Here is a 23,752-nt window from a genome sequence, read left to right on the forward strand (position 1 = left end):
CTGGGTGCATGAAATGACAGATTAGTTCTCAACTGAGTATGGTACCCTTGCTTGGACCACTGCTCACAATTAAATACTGTGGCTTTCCGGTGAGTAACATAAAATGACTTTTATGATGTGTGATCATAAATAACATAATGAGATCTTCCTTTACAAGGCATGCTGTCTGTCGATACATTGATATGTGCCTTGGGTGAAAAGGGGAAGAGATGAAGATACTTTTCTCACTAATGCCATTGTTTTAAAATTTGGAATTTTTTTCTTCCTTTTTTCCTTTGGCTAAGGCTCCTTCTTCTCTCTCTCTCTCTCTCTTTCTCTTTTTATTAACATATAATGTATTATTTGCTTCAGAAGTACAGGTCTGTGATTCATCAGTCTTCCACAATTCACAGCACTCACCATAGCATATATCCCCTCCCCTCTTCTCCTTTGTTAAAGCAGCTGCAGTGGTGGTTTTTTTAATTTCTTGTGTATAGATTTGCTTTCTGAAAACTGTCACTTCATACTTAGAGAAAGGTAACATAGAAAAAGTGAGTAACTAAATAACACTGTTTTTAATCAAACTGAGAAATAGAACTATAAAGCAGATAGACTTTTCTTTTTGTTTTTACTGGGAGGTAAACTCTATAAGCAATTCTAACAAAAGAGACTGAGAAATTTTTGAGCAAGAGAAACATGATTAGAATAAGCAAATTTGTAAAGTTAACACTCATCCGAAATCTCAGTTTTAACAGTTTTTTTTTAAAGCTGTCATTAGTTTAACAATAAATGCACTTCATAAACACTGAAGTATCACAATGCAGTAACACTAGAAATTAATGACTAAAGCTTAAAAATACCCTCATACCTTGAAATTATAAAACACCTTATAAGTCCATACAGAGACAAAGAGGAATTTTTACAATGTAATGAGATTGTTTTATAAGCCATAAAAATGAAAACGCTACTGGAAAAACTTATGAGTTAAACCAAATCTCTATTCAGAGGAGTATAAGCACAGCCTTAAACACTTTTTGCTGGGAAAAAAACCCCAAAACAAATAAAACACAATAAGTCAACTCAAGCAATCAGGAAAAGAATAATAAAATCACCGTAAGCAGGAGAGAAGCCTTAATGATCAAAGTGAAGATAAGGAAATTAGCTAATAAGAAAATGTAAGTAAGAATCTGTATGTAGGTCTCAGAGGAAAATCAATGTCCACAGTTCTGCATCCAGGACTGCAAAACCCTAAAACCCTGAAGTTTATTCCTAAGACTACAGGAATCCCTTCTGATAGCCCAGCATCAACTGAGCTCATGGAAAGCTATTTAAAATATGCATTCAATTCACTTAGTGGGAATGTTGATTCAGGCTTCTGTAGAAATATTGATATATTTGATTGTGAGCCACTGGCCCAGGTGCTGCTGGGCTGTCAGGGAAAGTACAGGGATCCCGTTACCTTTCTAAAATATGAAAATTAATTCCCAAATACACTGGGCTCTAGAGTTTCACGTAAAGTATCAGAGGCCTGCAGTGACATGGAAATGACAGCAAGCGACTTCGAAGGGTAAGTTCCCTCTCTGGAGGGAAGGAGCAGAAGGGCACTGGGGTGGGGGCAGCGTTTTACTTGTACCTTTAACATTTATTAAACAAGATAACAATTTATTTTAAAAAACAACCCTAGCAAATGTAACAAAACGTTAGCAAGTGTCGAAAATTCTGTGGTTCTACCACATATGCAGCCACAGAACAAAACCGCATAAGGAATGTGCCCCAGGTTTAGCGATAGGGAATAAGGCAAAATGAATGATGCAGTGGTGTTAAATGTTCCAACCTTAACACTAGTAAAGAAGCAAGGAGGCAAGGACTCCTCTGGGGAGAGAGCCTCCTTCATCTCAGTTGGAACAAGCAAGGTACAAATGGGAGGAGGGTGATAACCTATTCAAGGGACAAAGGATGGGTTTATGGCATTGGGGACAACTGTAGGCCAGGAAAATGGGGCCCCAAAAGGGAAATGATATTGGACAATTGAAAAATTCAAGGTTAGATTTTAGCAAAGATCAGCGACTCGCTCAGTGGAGAACTTTTGAAGCCAGTGAGAGGGACAAGACACAGAGGTGCAGGCTTGCCCTAAGACCACACACCATACTTCAAACCACCTCCACTGGTCAAGGCATCCTGGGAGTCCCACTTGGAGGAGAGCTTCAGTAATTGGTCTGGGAGTTTCCGATAAACTGTGTCTGATTACTTTACACTTCTAGCATATTCTCTATGTGTGGTGTCAGGTCTCCTCACCCAACTGGTCTACACATGACTTTTGATAGCATCATAAATCAAACCCACATCCATAGAGTAGAGAGTTACATAAAAAAGCTGTACAAGACTTTCCCAAAACTGTTCTGAATAATGATATCATTTAATCTCTCCAGATAACCATTTTGCAATAGACAATACTCACATGAATGCATAATTTCCTACTTATTAAATGTAGTATCATTTTATAGTCATACCTCACATATGTATAGGTATTTATATTTCCATTTCCTCAGCAGAAAATAATTAATCTGTTAAGAAATATGGGGGAATGTCCTCCTCCTGCTGCAGTTCCATATTACTTATTTTGAAATTAAAAATTACGACCGCAGTATTATCTTGGAAAAGTTCCCCACTGATTAATTTTAATGGAAAAATCTGGAGTTGAAAGAAGTTGCAAAACCAAATATTTTCTGGAGGGACTGATTAACTTCCTATGACCAAATCTTTTCAAAGTTAGAATACAGCATTTTTAACACTTGCCAATGGTACAGTTGCCATATATCCAAAGGATAAAGATGTGATGTTTACATTTCAATAGCGGTAGTGCTGGAATTCAGCAAACAACACAATTACCTGCCAAACTTAAGTTGTATGTTCCAAGTGTTTGTAATTTTGTGTTCTGTATGTTTACTTTTAAAAAATAACTAAAATGCATTTTGATTGGCTTCATGACTAACAGTTAACCCACAAAATGAAAACCGGAGAGTGCCTCAGATAGATTTAGAAAAGAAGAAAATGAGGGGAGTCTGGCTGGCTTAGTCAATGGAACATGTGACTCTTGATTTCAGGGTCAAGAGTTCAAGTTCCACAGTGGACATAGTGATGAGCTTAAAAATAAAATATAATATATCTTTTAAAAAAAGAAAGAAAAGAAAAAAAATGTAACTTCTAAACAGTTTGGGGCAAATTTTGCCCCACTATGTAAAGGACAAGAACCCAAAAACCCTGAAAGAAATGAAAAGTAGCTTTTCAAATTTCACTCATTATATTTATCAACAATCAATAGGGAGAATAGATAACTGAACTTTTTATATGTGAAGCATCTACACTTCACACACTTAACAGTTCTTTGCATCTTTTGGCACAAAGTAATTTGAAAGCTAAAATTTTAGAGGCGCCTGGATGGCTCAGTTGGTTAAGTGTCTGCCTTTAGCTCCGGTCATGATCCCAGGGTCCTGGGATGGAGCCCTGCATTGGCTCCCTGCTCGGTGGGGAGTCAGCTTCTGCCTGCCACTCTGCCTGCTTCTGCTCTCCTTCTCTCTCTCCCCCTGTCAGATAAATAAATAAAATCTTGAAAGAAAATTTTATTTTGAAGGAAAAAGTAGGAACATGAGGTCAACAATTGTATGTACCATCTTCTTTAATAAACAGTTAAGAGAAAAACTAAAAGCTATCTTAACGCTGGTCAGCAGCTGTTGGTTAGAAACACAGCAATGTGTGTGTGTGTGTGACTAAATGCGGTCTCAGGGGGCTTCTTCCTTAGACACATATGGAAGTCAAGGATGGTGATAATTCATTGTGCCAGATGGCCAGGTTATGTTTATTAATTAAAATATTTATTTTAAGAAATACCATGTAAATTCCTTAAAAAGAGCCAAGAGCCTGGAGTCTAGATCTGACTGTATCTTCGAGAAAGGAAGGGGTTGGTCAAAGCCCCTCAGTGCATTGTTCCCTGTGTCTTACATTTCTGGTAAATAAAAGGAAGAGAACGGTAGCAATTGCACAAGACAGTGTGTTGCTGGGATTAAACAAGACTACTATGTCACACTGGAAGTAGTCAGGCTAATGTCTAGCACATAATAAATATTTCTATACTGGCTTTTAAAATTATTTGTACCAAATGAGGTCTGATTGTACCATATGAGAGACTGGCTTTTTTAAGTGGTGTATGATTTAATAGTTAGAGATGGAAAGATCTTGTACTCTCCCCTATTTTTCTTGCAACAGTCATATTACTGTATCCATATGACACTAAAACTTGACTGAAGGGCGAAGCAAGGTCATAGAGCAGAAATGAACAAGAATCTGGAGACAAGAGACTTCTCTGAAAGTCTGCAGAAGAACAATACTCAAATTTCAGAAAGTTACCCTTGCTTTTCTTTTCATTCAGTTTTAGCATCCATTTCACACTGGAGTTACCCATATTTTCAACATCTAAAATCAACAAATGACCAGTAATGGCTCTGGACACAGCAGCCCAGGGTGGCTTCACTGTTTTTTAGTGACAGTTTTATCCACTGAAACCATCCATGAGTCTGAAGCATCCTCTCCAGGTGGGAGGTTTCTGTGTCATTGAAATGACTCAAGGCTGTCAGGACGCTTCACCAAAATTATCGAATTGGATAATAAATTCACATACCAAACTAAATGGAATAGAGGATAAGAAAATAAATTACCTCTCCTCAATAAAATACCAGAGAGATGGTAAAAAATAATCCAATGAATTTTAATAAGGCAGTATTAAAGTGCTCCAGAAAATTCACATTATACTGCATCTGGAATTCTGGAAACACATAATGTAAGGCAGCAATGATACCAGTTAGTTTATAAACAATGATAGTGTCCTTTCTTTTTTTAAAAAAGCATTTATTTGAGAGAGAGGGAGCAAGGTAGCAGGGGTAGAGGTGGGGTGGGTGGGAGGAGAAAGAGAATCTCCAGCAGCCCCAATAGGGGCTCGATCCCACAACCCTGAGATCCTGAGATCATGACCTGAGCCGAAATCAAGAGTCGGACGCTTAAGCTACAGGGCTGTCCAGGCACCCCAGCTGTAATGTCTTTTCAATATAAGTACATGCTGAATGTACGTGCTTAGCACAAGCTGGGGCCTGTGAAAAACCAGCAGCACCCGCCCAGTGAAACAATGGATGAATAACCCTACACAATAAACCACAAACTTTCACAAAATGAAGATGGAAATGGACCAGAAGGAAATCTAAAATCATCAGGTCCACATTCCTGGCTTGTCCAAGGGCATTCGGGCCATTCCATTAGGTGTGTATTGAACACCTACAACAGACCTGGGGTTTCTAAATGACCTCCAGCTTCCGAAGCTCTGCAGAGACAGATACCCCACAACGCCACTAATTTAAACTGAGAAAGCATCTATCTAAACTTACTGAATTGTTTCCATTCGTTGCTAGAGCTTGTGTTGAAATGTTACAGTCTGGGGCAAGAGCATCCTTCTTTCTTTATCCTATTTCCATGGCTTCATTTTGTCTCTTTGTCTTAACTTACTATGAAATTCTTTTAATCTCTCCTTAAAAAAAATGTCTTACCTAGGAGGTACAGATTTAAGGCTTGCTATTTTTTTTTTATTTGAAGGAAAAAAACCAAAGAAACAAAACAGCAAAAACAAACAAACAAAAAATCCCTGCATCTAAGCCACACAAGAGGAAAAAAAAAGACCCGGGCCATCAAAGTTTAATGGTGTTTTCAGTACTGATATCACTGGTGTGGAACCAAAGCAATAAAACCAGATTGCATTCCCCCCCCCCCAGCACCCCCCCAACCACACCAAATGGTATTAAAACAAAAGCTCCCAATCTCCTCCAAACTTGTAATCCTGGGACTTAACTCAATTTATGCACCATAGTTTAAAAGCTTGCAGCAGAGTATGTCCTTTTTACATCTGTCAGCTCCTCATGTGATGAGGAACCTATTCAGAGTGACAGACATGCCAAATTTATCTCCTCCTTCCTACCAGGAAACACCCAGAGAAAACACGTGCTGTGCTAGAGAGCCATGTGATTGTGAGGAAGAGGAGAACAGTTCGGTACTTACAGAGACTGTGGAGCTGGGCGTGTTTGTCCCATAGCCAGAGGAGGGGAGAGAAGCCAAGGACCAGCGGCGTCCATCAGTCCTATTGAGAGAGGGAGATTAGCTTTGGCCAACGTTGGAGCACTGTTACAGGGGGACCCCAGGGAAACCGAGCATTTTTAGTCAAATGATACAAATACAGTCAGTGAAGATGTGGAAATGTTCAGCACGGGCCAGAGTAAACAAACATTATACAGCAGGTTGACTTTTATTTAAACTGAATCGATACAGCCAAACAAGTAGAAAGTGAATGGGTTGATCCATATTATTGATCTCTCACTAACACACTTTGACAAAATGAATACTGGGGATAATTACAATGGTCAGACTCAGCAGATTCAAATGAATAAAAACAGAAAGGGAGGAGGAAAAAATAGTTGTGTCTGGAGGCTGATCACTGAGGTCATGGGTCTCTGGAAGGGCCTGAATTCCAGCAAGGTCTAAGAGCCTGTGGGGACTTTGATTACATCCTAAAAACTCTCCACTTATTTTCAAGGGAACTGTCCTCCTCCTCACACCTAGAGAGGGGATTAGTGGGGCTCAGGGCTGGTTCAAGTCTTAAGTAGCAAAAAACTTTCACACTAAAATAGTGACTGACCTTACCAGAATCTCTAAGACTTACTATCTTCTGACAGGACCTGGCTTCAAGTGTTACAAAAAAAGTCCCTTGCAGGGTTGTGAGTAGGTAGCCCCGCTCCAGCCCGGGAAGCAGGGGCAGAAAGAAAATTCTCCACTAGTCACAGAACATAATGAGATGAGTATGAGTGTCTGCTCCAGTCATAGAGGCAAAACTGTCAGGAGTCCTTGAAGAGAGCGATTTTCTCTCCAAATGGTCAAAGGGTAGCTTCCAGGGTAGATTCTGGTTATGAGTTAGGGTCTTTACAAGGGTCTCAGATGACTGAATAAAATAATAGAGACAATACTGTTGCAGGGACCAGAAAGCAAACTTTCTGAACTCTCGGGTGTTCCAGAGTCATTACTTTATTATTTATCCTGTTTTAAGTTAAGACTGTGACTTCAACATCATATACCCCTGTGAAAACAAATATATGCGCATTTGCCAAGGGAAAAACAGGAAAAACACACATTATAAAGGCCTATACTGCATTCTTTAGATTTAGTCTATCCTATATAGACTTCTTATAATTTACAACTGTACTCATTTACTATGTGAGAGAGAAGGGGGGGCCAAATTTACCACAGACACATTCACAGGAAGTTGAGGTCAGGGGATTCAACAGCATTAGACTTGAATTTGAGAAATGTCACAATGTCACAATTAGATGTTTATGTAAAAAACCTGATATTTGAGACTAAATTACAGTCAAGGGAAAATATAATCACAGGCTACCTTGGATGTTGCCTCCAATAAATGCAAATGGTCCACAAAGACAAAATGGAGAAATTCAAGTGGACAAATCACAGAAATACTACAATGTTAAAATGTGAGTAAAATTTACCTGTCATTTCTGTGACCATGATTGGAGTACAATTGGATCAAGTTTGTTTTTTTAAAAAAGAAGCAAAACAAAATATTTGTAAATATGCCAGATATAAGGAATGGGAACAATTAAGTCATATGTTCTTTAAAAATATTTTTAAACAATTAAAAATGTTAAAGTTTATGGATAAAATAATTACAAGAACATGTTTCTAAAGACATCAATTAAATGGACACAGGTTAGTTTTATTTTATTTGGCTACTTATTGAAGACTTAAAAATCCATGCTGTACTGTACATTTTAAACACCTCCAATTTTTAGAAGTAAAAAAAAAAAGGGTGGAGGATATGATTTTTAAAAGGATTATTCAGTCCATTTAATAGCAATTATCAGAAACTAGTCTCTAGAAAGAACGCAGGCACGATTTCCCCCATTGTGACTTTGTTTTGTGATTCATTAACTCTCCTTTCCCTCAGGTATCAATGAATATATTTCACGTGAATGAACAATTCCAAGGAAAAACACATTCTTATTAGTTTTGGAACATAAATTACATTCGCTTTCTAGAAAACACCCAACTAAAAGATGTTTAAACAAGAAAGTGCAGCCATGGACCAGAAATAATTTATGTCTCATGAAGTTCCCCAAGTTCTTGGTGTCTATTTACTCAAATGGAGCACAAAGGACCATTGCATTTTCATTACCATGACGACCGCACATCAGAAGTTATTATATATGCTATATACTGTACTTAAGAGAGAGCACGCCCTTTTTTTCAAGAAAGCTATCACACAAGTGCAATTTAGATCCTGCTAACAATGTTGTCTTTTCTTTGCAGAAGCTACCAATAAAATATTATTGGAAGACAGACTACATTGCAGCCAAAGCAATAAGGCTTTTCTGAAGTGATTTTTTGGGGGGTGGGGTGGGGTGGAAATCTCTCAGTGTTAAACTAAGTGAGAAAGAACGAAGAGAAAAACATCTGATGGGAACACAGAATACAAAAGACTTTGCAAAAAAACATCATTTCAACACTACTGAAAAAATTCATATTAATACTGTATATAACAAAGAAAAGGTGGAAAGTCCCAGTATCAACCTGGCTCTTATAATTGTAGAAAGAGGAAGAAGATTGATTTGTTTAGTTGTAACAGTCACCTGGCACGACATCTTTTATATTCTGATTGATACTGGAACAAGTTGAACTATGCCAGGTGCTCAACCAGTGTCCAATGACCTGAACTCAGCAGCTAAGTCTGTTCTAGTAATTTACTTGTGGAAATACATCCTGAGATTTACCCTGGTAAGGAACAATGAGGCCACTAGGAAACACCCACTGAATGCAGTCAGGGCTCTGCGTTTCCAATGTAAGTAAAAGCAGTATGTAATGGGTCAACTCCAACAACTTTTGGGAATGGCAGAGCAATGTTATTGCCTCCATCTTAAGCCAAAGAAAAAAATGTTAATTCTGTTATCAGACTGTAAATCTGTATCACAGTTCTTAGGAAAGTAAAAATATGCTTCTTTGCTCCTGATGAAACTTATTATGCTATAATGCTCATTTTCATCCTTTTAAACTCATTAGTAAAATATTAGCTTGATAATTTTACTCTTATGGATGTATTAGATAGCAAGTGAGTGCCATCCTTTTTTCCAGTCTGAAATTAAACTATTCCACTACAGGGAATGTCTACTGGGGAGCGTATTATAACATACTGGTATATGTAAGGTATATGTGTATACACACACCCCCCCCCACATAATGGTATAATTAAGATAAGAAAACATTAATAAGCCTGATATTTATCCCTTCACTCAAGAATAATTTTAAAAACAGGGCAATCTCTTCTCTGTTGGACTAAATATACAAAATAACAACATGTGAGAGTCTCAGAATGATATTACTTCTTAAAGTCTCAAAAATGCACACCAGAATGGAATAGAATGGAGACCCCTGAGTGGTCTTTCCATGTTTCCTGAATAAAGATGAATTTTAAAAAGGAGGAGAGAGACACCAGATGTTAAATAAAAACACATCAATTTTAGTTTTTATAGCAAATGCAGGGTTCTGTTTACTTGAATAAAAGTTTAAAAAGATGATCACTCATGCCCCAATCTAAATTAGTATTTTTTGAAGAGTGTGGAGGGAGTTCCATCTGGAAATTCATGCAAATGAACTACAGGTCTCTTGTGATAATCTTCTGTCATGGTTTATGGTTTATTTGTCAAAAATTAACATGCCTGAGGGTTGTGTACCTTTTTAAATAGCAGGGAAACCAGATTCATCTATCCTCCAGTCACCCACTTAATTATCAGATTCTCTTCATTTTTATAAATCTAGCAGGATTAAGAGACTATGATTTCTGTCATGTTTAAATGCACACCATAATGAGATTTGCATTTTTTTTATTACTTAAAGTAATTAAACACATTCTTTTAAGAGGTGTGTTTTAAAGACTGTGGTGGGTTCTTGTTTATCCATTTTTATAAGATTTTCATTTCCACTTAGATGAGTAGCACTATCATGAATTAATATTTACTGGGTGAACATAGGCTTTGTGAGACCAGTTAATTTTTACCTTTTCTTTATAGTGCTTAGAACAAGTTCTTAAAAGAAGAGAAGTTGAACTGGGGAAAAAGTCAGGGTGGGGGTCTCAAGTTCCTTAGAGAGCCTGTGTTATGGTTCTGGTGTCCTGCCCAAGATGGAGAACAGGTATTTTCCACACACAGGCACCTGCCATATGGTGGGGGATGTGTAAAATTTACAAGGGATATCAGTTACAGAGAATTTGGGAAATAGTGCCAACAGGTCCTCTTCTTTGGATGTAGTGATGTAAGTACGTTACGTGCTGACAAACGGCAGTGGGGACACTGCAGGTTTTGCTGGTCAGGAACACGTGTTAAAACAAATCTTTTTTTTTTTAACCTACACATATGTCTTTATTAAATGCTATGTTAATCCACTTCCTGGTATAGTTAGGTGTCTGAGGAAAATGAGCAAGTATGCTGGACATGTCAACCATAAATGAATTTACCCTGAATATTCAGCGACCCGGCTGAAGGGGCTTTTTGTTTTCTGTTTTTCCCGGAGCAGGAGGGGCCAGGGTGTATGAGAGGGGTGACAGAACCCAGGAGGGTGAAGGTTGGAATCAGACAGGGAGATGTATGCTGATCCCACATATAGAACACAGAAAATGTGGCTGTGTAGACTCCTCTGACTTGGAGAAGTCACAGAAGAAGATCCAGAACCTATAAGATTTGATGTTATGGCACAGGCCTATGATCCTAATTCACACCAAGACTTCCTTGTGGCTCAATGACCCAGATAGAACACATGTATCTTCAGCACTTGGTATCAAATTCTAACTAAGATATGAACAGAAAACATAAACTATCCTATTGTCCATGCATGGCTGTATCTCAAAGGGATCACGAATGGGTGGCTTCATGCTCTCAAGTAAAGACACATCTTAGAGTTCATACCCTCTGATCTCAAGAAGGTCATTTAAAAAAAAAAAAAAGTATTTCAGTAATAACAGTTGCACCAGGACACAGAGATGAGTCAAGTCCTTGTAACATAAGCTCGGATAGTTCTGTAAAAATCTGGTGAACCTCAAGCATGTACAAGGCAATGCTTGTACACACACACCCACCACACATGATGGTATAAGTAAGATAAGAAAACATTAATAAGCCTGATCTTTATCCCTTCACTCAAGAATAATTTTAAAAACAGGGCAATCTCCTCCCTGTTGGACTAAATATACAAAATAACAATATGTGAGAGTCTCACATGTTAAGAGAGAAAAAAGGAAACCATCATCTCTCACCCTCACTGGGAGCCCAGCATCTAGGGAAGGACCAAGAGAGGTACATGGAACTCCAACCTGAGTCAGAAATCATTATCAAATTGTTAAAGCAGGAGTGTTTTCAACAAAGTTGGGCGGCAGTCTGAAGCTATCTTTGGGCAGGGAGCTTCAGAGGCCATATATAATACGCGGGATCTCATAGGCAGAAAGCAGGGGAACAGGGGGGAATGGGGAAGAGGGGATTCAGGAGATGCGATTCTCGACATAACACTTTACTATTTGACCCACAGAAAGTCCTTACCTCCGTGCAAATGAGAAATGGGCTGAGGCACTGGGGGAGAAATTTCTTGGACTATCTTGAGGGCTGTTTCCTGTAAAGAGAAAGAGGGAAAAAAATCATAACATGATTCTATTTTTGTAACATTATCCACATCCAGGATCATCTTCTTTCTAGTAATGCGTTTCTGTACATTCTCATCCCACATTCATCTCTTCAAAAATGTTTCAGTTTTCCTTGGAGCGGGGGCTGGGAGTTGGGGGGGAGGGAGAGTGAGGGAATGGGCTTGAGTCCCAGCACAGTGTTCTGAGGGTGCAAGATATATGAATAAGCACATCCATCCATCACCACGCAGCAGTCTCCCAGGGATTAATAACCTAAACATTTCAGTCCTAAAGAATAATGTATATAAAAATGTCTTGCTTCTCAGTCTTCCAGATGTTAACATTTGAAATGACAGGATAGCTGTGGAGGTCTATGCTTCACCTGGTGGTGGGGGTAGGGCTTTCTATTTTGGGAAGTAGGCTCAGGATTTTTTATTTACGGAAACCAAGTACATGTCTGAGTTCTCAAAAATAAATTCTTGTATTCCAGAATCCATGTTTTAAAAGCGGAAATGTCAATACTCATCATAAAATACTGGGAAGAACCCAGTCACTTGGACCTATTTCTCCAATGACCCAGATCTAGTCCCTAACACTATTTTCTTCAACACCTCCCCCCACCCCGGTTCGAAGCATCTGGGCTGTGACTGGCCAGGCAGACATTCAAAGCCACCACCCCACAAAGGCTTTTCTCTCAGAGGGTGTTTTCCTTGCATCCCACGGAGGCGGGTGAGCACAGACCGCTCGCTGCAAAGAGCACAGCTCCTTGGGGGCTTGTTACTTCCTCCATCAGAACACCCAACCTGCTGCTGGTCATTGAGAATGCGTGGTAGGCAGCTGGTGAGGGGCAGCTCAGGACAGCCCAGACCACCCGGCTTCCCTCCGCATGTTTAATTAGACTGGCAGAATGATCTGAGGACCAGAGGGAACTGTATGTAGCTGGTTTAAAGGAGGAGGTGAGGAAAGGTTGCAGGCTAGCCTTATACTGTCTTGAAACACGGAGAATAAATCAGGAAGCTGTGTTTAATCTCTACCAGCCAGTCAGTTCCCACATTACTGATTTCAGAAACGGAAGCAACAACTGTGGTAAGGTGTGAGGAATACAAGACCACATGTTCAAGTCAGTACCTTGCTGCAAACAATGCATCACCTACGTGCAAATAAAAAGAGACCAACCCATTAAGGGGATACATTTAGTGTTACCTTGAGGACTTATGGGCTGGTTACATCTGTACTGAAATTTTTCGATTAACTTAAGATTGCAAATTTTATAGAGATGTCGTCAACAGATGCCATTAACTTTAAGACAGACAGCACAATTAAAGCCATTTGACTAGGAAGCACTGAAAAGCCTGTTTCTTTATGGACAGAGAATCTAGAAAAACTTTTCCCTCTTTTGTAATGAAATTTATCATGTCTCTGCATCTGTTGTTCCTCGGGCCCCTGGAGAAATGGACTCTGCTTTTGCCATCCAGTAATCCAGGACTCTTTTTGTCCATTTATCTACACGGCTAAATTAAGTTCCATCAACTTTTCCCAACAGCCTTCGTTCCCACCACCCTGCTTTTTCCCATCTTAGCTTATATATCACTCTTCGTAGCCTTAAAAGATCTTGAAAAATTCAAGATAGCTAAAAATTCTTGTTTCTGAAAGGGAGATGAATCTAATGCCAGAAATCTTGGTGTGGATTTTGTTTATTTGGAAAAACTGTTCACTTTGCTCACATCCCATATAGAGCAAACTACCAGTAAGTTATCAGGAAAAACAGAAGAATTGATTGTTGGAAGCCAAGGTATGATCAGTTTAGCAATTCCTGCTGCCGAATTCACTGAGAATAAATAATAAGATCCACGAAACTTAATACCAAATTCTTAGCTCTAGGTTCTTTTGTAAAGTGAACACTGTATCCGGAGATTATAATGAGATCAACTAGAACTAGAGAGAGCTTACTACCTATTTTCAACACTCTGAAGAAGGGAGAAACAAGGAGTTAACTTAAAACCCTTTTCACTTTTAGAGATTTTAATGACTGGTCCCCAGGAAGCCATGTAACATCTTATAATACATGGCACTAATCCCTTTGAAGATGAACAGGCTGAGACAAAGATATATACAGGTAGGTTAATTTAACTCTGCTCTTAATGAAAACAAACAAACAAACAAAAAACAACAACAAAAAAACAAAACCAATGCTACCATTAACCATTTCTAATCTTTGGGTTTTTGCCTCTCCATTTTGTGCTGCCTTTCTAAGCCCATAGATTGAAAATGTTTCTCATCCACTCCTACATTGCTGTAAAATCAAACCCAAATTCCCACATTTTTAACTTCAAGACTACAGGGCCATCTGCATAATCTTGTTCCTAACAGATCTTTCTTCCTGTTTCATGGCAGATCTCAAGCCAGGTTTAAATGCCAATGCGTGTACACATGCACACCCCTCCCCCCCACCCCCGCCTATCACAAAGGTTCTTAAATGGAGTGGGATATTAGAGAAAATGATGGTGGCCTGAACTAGAATACCTGATAATTCATTACAGACAAGAGATTACAGCTTAACTTGAGGACAGTTGGGCAAGCTCAACAGAAGAATGGAAGAACCTCAGGAAGGGGACAGAAACCACCCAAACAGAGCAGGATGATACAGCAGGGATAGATACTCTGGCAGCAGGAGATTCAGACTGGTATAGCCAATAAGCTGTGAGCTACGTTTACTGGTATTAACCAGGGGAGGGCCTTACGAGACATCAGCAGGCAAGAGAGAGATGCTAGAGATTTTAATCGGGCATGAACTTGCTGGGTGGACAGATGAGTGGCCAAAGAAAGGAAGTTTAGGAGCGTAGATTAGGACATGAAAAGCCAATAGAAAAAACATCTTTGTGAGCAAACCAAGCATAATTAGTGATGCAGTAGAAATGAAGTGATGAAAATATTCCAGGTTACAAGTGACCAACATTTGGAAATTTTGAGAGAGAAGTGGAGTGGTTGTGATAGGACAGGAAAAGGGTGGATGAGTCTGTAGATTTTTGTGTTATGACAGAATATTCCTCCATCTTCCTTAGGGAGAGGTAAAAAGATTAGGAGATTATATGGGTGGGAGTTAATCTTCATTTCTGTTTTTGTTGTGTTTTGATTTTAGAGAGGATGGGACAGAGTGAGAGTGAGAGCAGCAGCGAGTGAGCGAGAGAGAGAGAGAGAGAGAGAGAGAAGAGAAGAGAGAGAATCTTAAGCAGGCTCCACGTCCAGCAGGACCCAGGACCCTTGAGATCATGACCTGAGCAGAAATCAGAGTCAGACGCTTAACCACCTAAGACACCCAGGCACCGCTGGGAGTCAATCTTTGAAGTCTGTGATCTTATTTAAAAGAAAAATTGATCTCTATGTTACCTACTCAGTCTCTGAGGCCTGAGGGACATACTTTTGTTATACAGTGAAGAAAATACCACTCATTTAGAACAGATTAAATTAAAAAGCACACCTTATATATGTATTCTTAAGAAATGAGGACCAGGCTGCTGTGGACATGCCCAGCAAGCCTCCAGGATGAGAAAGCAAGACGGACTGAAACCAGAGTCCTATACATGACCTTCACTCCTCACAGCACTGCACTCTGAATTCATCCACACATCTGCAAAGCAATACCTGAGAGACTTTCCAATGAAAACTGGTGCCAGTTAATTCTCTGCCCATATGTGCAGCCCTTGCTTATAACTCAAATCCTGCTGTTCCCAGGGATTTGCTGGCTCTTGGATCTTTGAGTGCTAGGACACTTCATAGACCGCTGTTATCACTGCTGATGTTTTTGACCTGGTAAAGCAAACCTTAGCAGTGGTCAGGCATTTGGTAGGTAATTAATGCTAGGGTCCCAGGGGTGGGGTGGGGGGGGAGGACTAGCATAGCCAGTATACAAGCAATATAACAAAATGGGACTTTACCTCACGGCTCTGCACAGGGTGCCTCATTTTCAAGGCAGTTATGGTTTAGAAAGTGATTTCCAGATTAATTAAATTGTTTGATTGCTTTGTAATTAGGTTGGAGAAGTCCTGTGTCTTTACCACAGAGAAACAAGCTGCAAATCTTTTTAAAAGGCATATGCTGTACCCACCACAGATTATTAATGTGCTTTTAATAGCTGTCTGTTCACAAAATGATAGTTTCTGGTTGCCTTGATTTTCTATCAGGACTGAGGGAATCCAAGAAATAATGATAATTGCCATCTGAAACTCCTGGTGGATCAAAGAGTAAGCCCCCCATTTGAATCCTTGTTGTCATTACTTGACGATCAGCTTAAATGACTTGTGGCATTTTACGCTGTAACAATCAGTACCATGGTTCCTGTCGCTTTGTAGGAGACTCTGAGTAATATACTGCCATTGCTTTAGAGTTTAAGACCAAACCTGCAAGGATCAAACCTAGCATCTCCTTCCAAGATGAATTTCAGCAGATAAGATGGGCACGAGAACAGTTAGGCAGGAACCTCACACTGAGTGAGCTTGCAAAGACAGTAGTTCCCAACACCTGACCCTTTTGACTCTACCCTAACAGACCCAGCTAATACAAGAAAAGTTGTCTTACTTTCACTTAGACAGCTGTCTCAGCAACTGGCTCCTCTCCAGATACGACTGTGGAATATTAATTAAAGCTGGGCAGCCGTTTAGAGTCTAAGTGGACACAGAAAAACCTTGATTGGCCTTCTGTGGAATTGTCTCTGGGCAGGCTGTGAGAGGTCTAGAGCAAGCCAATGAGTAGAAGCAGGCTCATCTGCCTGGGTTTTCAAGTAAATACAAGATTATAGACGATGAACCAAAATTGTCATAAGATCTGGGCTCTCTGAACTTGTTTTGGTTTTTCCTGTCCCTCATTGCTTACTGATCCTTCCAGCAGCCAGGACCACTACTATCATCTGATGCATTCATTCAACAAATATTTATCAATCCTCCACACCATGTAGAGGGCAATAACATTTGACTTACATTTTAGAAAGATCCGTCTGGTGTTCTGTGGTCTATGGGCTGTAAGCAGGTGTGAGCGGAAGCAGGGAGATCGGTTAGGAGGCTACGAACTCAGATAAGCTAAGGAATGATACTCTGGGTGGGGTGACTTAAGATCTCAGGCACTTTCTGGCACTAGAACGAATAGGATTGGCTGAAAAACTGGACTGAGTGGAATGATAAGGGAAAGAGAAGAAACTAAGAGGACTCCTAGATTCTAAGACTAAGCCAATGAGTAAGATGGTGGCATTAACTGAGACAGGGAAGACCAAGGGGAGGATAGGGTTTGGGAGTGCGAGACAGAACTAAGCACATAACTCCATTATCTGGGTGGGTATTAGACTCTTTCGCTCTATGAGACACCACCTCAAATAATTTCAAATATATCAAAATGTACTCATATGCCACTTTATATGCAATTATATGTAACAATGTTATATTTAGTTGCAGTTCTCATGTAACATTTATATTAATTATGTAAAAATTCTGTTATAGTTGTTACTGTACTTGAGAGCAGGTAACATTTTTCTGCTCACATTTTTTAATGCCTAACAGACTGAATAATCCTGATCTGAGTCAGACACTCAAACCACTCAAGAGTGCTAGTGAAGGGTTTGTAGAGAAGGAAAATTCTATAGGCTAAATATTGAAGATTGAGTAATGATAACTTCAATCACTCTGTCTGTGTCACCACAGGTAAAACTAAATGGAATTTAACAACGTGTACTCTCTTCCCTTTCTCTCTTCCTCTAATTGCTATTTCTAAATATTTGTAGATACACACAAAGTGTATTTTGAATTCTCAGTGCCCAACCTAGTCTCTAAGATATAGAAAACTAGAAACACACTGTTTTTTAAACCCAATAATTATGTATTAAGATCTTTTTGTTCACAGCTTTGAGCTACGTACTATAACAGATTAAGTGGTGAACAAGACCTACAGAGCTAAAAATCTGATAGAGGCTGCTAACTCTAGATATCATCCAGCTCTAGACTCATCTTGCAAAACCAATTCTGGATCCAAATTCATGTGAAAAAGAAGTTTTCTTAAGCCAAAGCTCTTAAATGTATCAAAACTACTTACTAAAAATGAACTTTCAATGACAATACCATATGGAGAATGTACTGTGTCACAGCAGACTCTTGACAAATGGACACAGAATGCTTTCTAAGGAATGACTGATGAGGCTGGAGGTGGAAAACATGTAGGGAGTAAAAGAGAGATCCAATAACAGGTCAATTTCTATGTCATAAGACTCCCAATGATGCCTATTGTCTCCATTTCATGAAGCTGGTCCTCTGGAATTTGTGTACTCTATTTGAAATGCTGTGGCATTGACACGAATCCCTTGGAGATGTGTTATAATGGGTTCTTGAGAATGTTTTAGCTTTTCATTGACCCTTCCTTATTACTCTGAATTGATGTCACATCTCAAGGTGATCCTGAGTAAAGACCGGTGAATGTCAAGAATGATGAAGAAAGTTGATTTTTAGTTGTGTATTTTCCTCCCATCTACAGTAATTCATCTCCCCACAATAGAGAAGAGATTATTTTTAGTCTTTGTTTAAAGTTGCTGAGTAGCATTGGTGAGGTCAAGGAAGGGGAGTTAATAACATAGCCACTGTAACAGATATTCCTAACTTTCATGCAATTTTATGAAACTCGATGCATTCCTTCATCTTAGATAATTAATTAGTATCTGAATCAGGATAAAAGACGAAGTTAAAGAATGTAACCTACGGTGCACATTTTCTTTTTCTGTCATACACGAAGGGATCTCAATTCTTTAACATAATTAGATACAAAGAATTTCCCTTTTTACTTAGAAGAGTAGGGTGGGTGCCATCAGGAAATTGGTTCTTCTCAGATTGTTTGCTTCAACTGCTCAGTAATTTCTAGTCAAAGAGCAAGTATTTAAATGACATGGTGCATATCCATATACCTTGCTAAATATAATCTGAATGTAATCTCTATTATATGTAAATCTGAATATATCTCTATTATATAAATCTCTATTACTTTTTCATTTCAGTTCTTCATAGTTAAAAAAAATACATTTTCGACTTAAGGTGGTCCCATTTAACAAATACTAAATGTTCCTTTGGCTGCTGGTACACCAGTATTCTTTCTGAAAGAAGCAAAATACATACATTTTTTCTTTTAATAGTTACCTAATCATTTTCAGTGAGTAACTCCAGAAACAGGTTCAGACTTAAAAGAATCAAAGACATTCAATTCTATTGCTTCATTATAAAATAATATGCTATGTGCCAAGTATCTAACAATTCAGAATTGTGACTCTGAGTTCCCATAAACCATACTGATGTTGGAAATTCCCTGGCCTGAGACTTTGCTCTAATATTTTTCTTTCACTCTTCTCTTTCATGTCCTTATATCAATAAATAGTTCTCATCTGCAGTGCATAAGAGAATCACTTGGGAAGCTTTAAAAATGCTGATATCCAGGCCCTAACATGCCCCTTTTTAAATAAAGTGATTGTAATATGCCAGGACTCAGAAGCATGACCTTAGAATTTGCTTGTATACTATAAATCAAATTCGAAACTTCCACTTGTCCCTCAGACCACTTAACCAGGAAGTTTGGATTTTTTTTTCACTTCCCCATGTCATTCTATAATGCAACTTTCCTCCTTGTCTCAGGTACAATAATAGTTCAATGTTTCTTTTACAAATTCACTTCATGTGACCTCCAAGTATTGTCAAAATAGGACTAATGCTTGAAATTCCTCCCCTATCAATCCAAACAAAGAGCATCCTACCATGTGAACACACTGGAAATCCCACCTGCCCACACGTGTTCTCTGAGGTTAATCAAATAAATGATATACTTCCTTTACCCAGTCCTACTGCTACCCTTCACTTCATTATTCTCACTCTATTATTTCCTCTATACTCACTTCGTTACTTCCATAATTTCTCCCTTTTTTCAAACAGGGTGTAACACCCCACCCAAGCTTAGCTGTGTATCACTCCTATATTCCTAAATTAAGACTAAAAGTCCCTATAAAAGGAAAACATAAGAAAAAAAATTCATTGACCATAATCTTTTTTTTATTGCCTTTTAAAGATTTTGTTTATTTATTTATTTGACAGTGAGAGACACAGTGAGAGAGGGAACACAAGCAGGGCGAGTGGGAGAGGGAGAAGCAGGCTTCCTGCCGAGCAGGGAGCATGATGCAGGGCTCAATCCCAGGACTCTGGGACCATGACCTGAGCTGAAGGCAGATGCTTAACAACTGAGCCACCCAGGCACCTCCATTGACCATAATCTTGCTTACACTTTTACTATCAAGGCTTAATCTTTTGATTATTCAAAGTTAAACACCAGTTTTCATTTCAATCACCACCTAACAGTATATGAGTCAAATATTTGCCTTAAGACTGGGTATTCCCTGCTTTCATTTTCTCATAGGCAGAATGCCCAGTATTTGGTTCATGTAGTACTGGAATTTTAAAAATGATCAGGACAGTTAAAATCAATTCATGGGGCCTCAAGGAAACATGTGATTATCAGAAGAAAAAGTAACATCACTCTAATCATTCCAATCATTCCTTCTTACAAAAAAACAGGACTGGGGGCACCTGGGTGGCTCAGTTGGTTAAGCGTCTGACTCTTGGCTTCAGATCAGGTCATGATGTCAAGGTCATGAGATCGAGCCCCGTGTGGGGCTCCAGGCTCAGCACAGAGTCTGCTTGAGATTCTGTCTTTCCCTCTCCTTTTGCCCCTCACCCATCTCACGGGAGTATGTGCATGCTCTCTCTCTCTCTCAAGATAACAAATAAATATTTTAAAAAATTTAGAAAACAAACAAACATGATTTGGTCTCTTCCATGACAGAGACGTGCCCATTCAGGTCCTTATTCTATTTATGTTCTATACATGTATCCATGGCATTTTTAGCATACAATCCTAAATTATGATGGATGGGGTTAGGGGGCTTATTTCAAACCACACACAACCCTGAGATTCTCTGCACAAATACCAACTTTTAGAAAATCACTAACTTCAGGAGCCACAACTATTAATTACAATGTGTTGAACCCTTCAGGTATGTTCAGGGGTACTGAGGTAGGAAATAAAGTTGTGACTACTCTTCTTGAACAGCATGACTAGGTCTCTACGGCCCTCTGAAAGAAAAATTAGGTACATAACAGGTACAAATTTTAATCACATATTAAATCATATGACAAATAGTTACGTAACTAAATTCCAATACCAGAAATTGTAAAGCTGCTAGAAGAAAACAGGGAAAAGCTCCTTGACATGAGTTTGACAACAATTTTTGGAATACGACACAACATCAACAAAATCAAAAAGAAATAAAACTACATCAAACTTTTAAAAACACTTCTACAAAGCAAAAGAAACAGCACAACGAAAAGGCAACCTCTCAAATGGAAGAAAATATCTGCAAACCACCTATCTGGTAATATATAAGGAGCTCATACAACTCAATAACAAAAACAAAAAAAAAATTTTTTTAATGTGCAAATACCTTAGACATTTTTCCAAAAAAGATGTATAGATGATCAAGAGAGAAACGAAAAAAATAAAAAAAAAAAAAGCTCAACGTCACTAATCATCAGAGAAATACAAACCAAAATCATAATGATACCATCTCACATCTATCAGAATAACTATTATCAAAAAGACAAGAGACCACAAATGTTGGCAAGGATGTGGAGAAAAAGAAACCTTCATGCATAAGTGGTGGGAATGTAAACTGATGCAGCCACTATGGAAAACAGGACAAAGATTCCTCAAAAAATAAAAAATAGAATTATCACATGAAACAAAAATTCCACCTTTGGGTACTTCTCCAAAGACAATGAAATCACTACTTGTAGGTATTTACCCAAAGTTAATGAAATCACTATCTCTGCACCCCATGTTCACTGTAGCTTTACTTACAACAACCAACATATGGTAACAACCTAAGTGTCCCCTGATGAATGAGACAACTGTGGTGTATACATAAAAGAATATTATTCAATCATAAAAAAGGATACCCTGTCTGTTGCAATAGCACAGATGAAACTTGAGGGTCTTATGCTAGGTGAAATAAGCCAGAGAAAGACAGATACTGTATTTTCTCGCTTATATGTCGAGTCTAAAAATCCCGAGTTCATAAGAGCAGAGCGTCGAATGGTGGCAGCCAGCGACTGGGGGAAATGGTAAGATGTTGTTCAAAAGGTACACATTGTATGTAGAAGGTGAGTTCTGATAATTTAATGTAAAGTATAGTGACTGTAATTTACATATTGCAATACAAACTTGAAAGTTTAGAGAACAGATCTTAAATGCTACCATGACGCACACAAAAATAATTATGTGAGGGGATGACAGTATGAACTAACCCTATTGTGGCAGTCATTTTACAATACATATGTGCATCAAACCAACATGTTGTATATGTCATATATGTTAACGATCAATAATGTCTCCATAAAGCTTGGGGGGGAAAGCCAATATACGCTGGGTATGTCATTCGATCCATTAAGTATAAGATAATTGATACTGGTGGCTTCCTTCGAGTGATGTTGGTGGTGATGATGGATGAGATGGAATATTGGCAATTCTGGAGACTGTGTTTGAGACTAGAGCTCTGTGTTCTAGAATACCTGAGGGCCAATCACTTTCTGTGTGAGGTGAAGCGTGACAGTAAGGCAGACCAAGTGCCTAGGAGCTCAACAGGAAAATATCGACATGACAGACTCTTGGTAGCCTTTGGAGGAAGTCAGATGAGTCAGGCCATCCCTGACCACAATGCTCTCTCCCATTAGACAAGGAAGAAAGATGGAACAGAACGTAATAAGATCCTGCACTCATGTGGTATAAATAAAACGAGGGAACCATGAATTCAGAAGAGGGGTGGATGGCCACACAGAGGCAACCTCTGATCTGAACCTCCAGGGAAAATGGTAGATGAAAGACTGAGAGGAAAGGAGATTTCTGAAGCAGAGGAAACTGAACAAGCAAAGGGACAGAGTAGCAAAAGAGAATAGCCTGTTTTTACCTACTTTAGTTTTACTACAAAAGCAATTACACAGACACAGTAAAAACAAAACAAAACAAAACAAAACAAAAAACCCACAAATGGTTCAAGAAGGGACACAATAAAGACTAAAAATTTCTCCCAAAGTCTGACTTCCATTCACTGATTCATTCAGACATTTACTATGATCCCACGCATCATGTAAGGCAGCAGGCTCTGGGCTCCTGTGCCCACACCCCAATCCCCAATTCTACTCTTCAGGTGCAACCTCTTTCAATAGGGTATGGATCTATCCAGAAAGACATATAGATGTGAAGCATGTACTATGAATTTAAAAAAAAATCCCTAAAGAATACCATGCCACTTATCTGTGTATGTATAGTTTTAAATTTGCTTTTTTCTTCATAATCTATCTACATCTTTCTGTACCACCACACCGAAATCTGTCATCATCTTTTTTTTTTTTTTTAAAGATTTTATTTATTTATTTGTCAGAGAGAGAGAGAGAGAGCGAGCACAGGCAGACAGAGTGGCAGAGGGAGAAGCAGTCTCCCTGCGGAGCAAGGAGCCCGATGCGGGACTCGATCCCAGGACGCTGGGATCATGACCTGAGCCGAAGGCAGCTGCTTAACCAACTGAGCCACCCAGGCGTCCCTGTCATCATCTTTATCATCAAATAAAACAAATAAAATTCTAGTACGCATCAAATAAAATTCCAGTATGCCATAATTTACTTTGTTTCCTAGTAATGGATATTAGACTGATGTCAATGCTTTGAAGATTCAGTATCTTGTAAATACTTTCTGGAGGAGGTCACTCAGAGGATGTGACCTTCACTTGACCCGGAAGGGACCCAGGTAATCAGAGGCTGCAGACCCCCTCCCTGGTCCATGGAATGTATACTCTGCTCACCGTTCCCATAGGTGAAGGTCTTCCAAGGATGGAGCCTTGAGAGAGAGCTGGGCTAAATACATGACTGAACCCAGTTAAGTCTTCTATGT

The 23,752-nt window shown here is 39.0% G+C and overlaps 1 protein-coding gene across 2 annotated transcripts in view; it reads right to left on the reverse strand.

The window, feature by feature from the left end:
• Positions 1 to 23,752, reverse strand: part of MAST4 (microtubule associated serine/threonine kinase family member 4) — a 170,003-nt gene that overhangs the window by 66,350 nt on the left and 79,901 nt on the right. For both annotated transcript variants that reach the window (XM_080805051.1, XM_080805052.1), the window contains exons 3-4: positions 11,664 to 11,733; positions 6,076 to 6,154 (exon numbers count right to left, since the gene is read on the reverse strand). In XM_080805051.1, the coding sequence (XP_080661177.1) occupies positions 6,076 to 6,154; positions 11,664 to 11,733 (149 nt within the window). The remainder of the gene's footprint in view (positions 1 to 6,075; positions 6,155 to 11,663; positions 11,734 to 23,752) is intronic.

Source organism: Martes martes (assembly GCF_963455335.1).
Source record: "Martes martes genome assembly, chromosome: 5".
Taxonomy (NCBI): Eukaryota; Metazoa; Chordata; class Mammalia; order Carnivora; family Mustelidae; genus Martes; species Martes martes.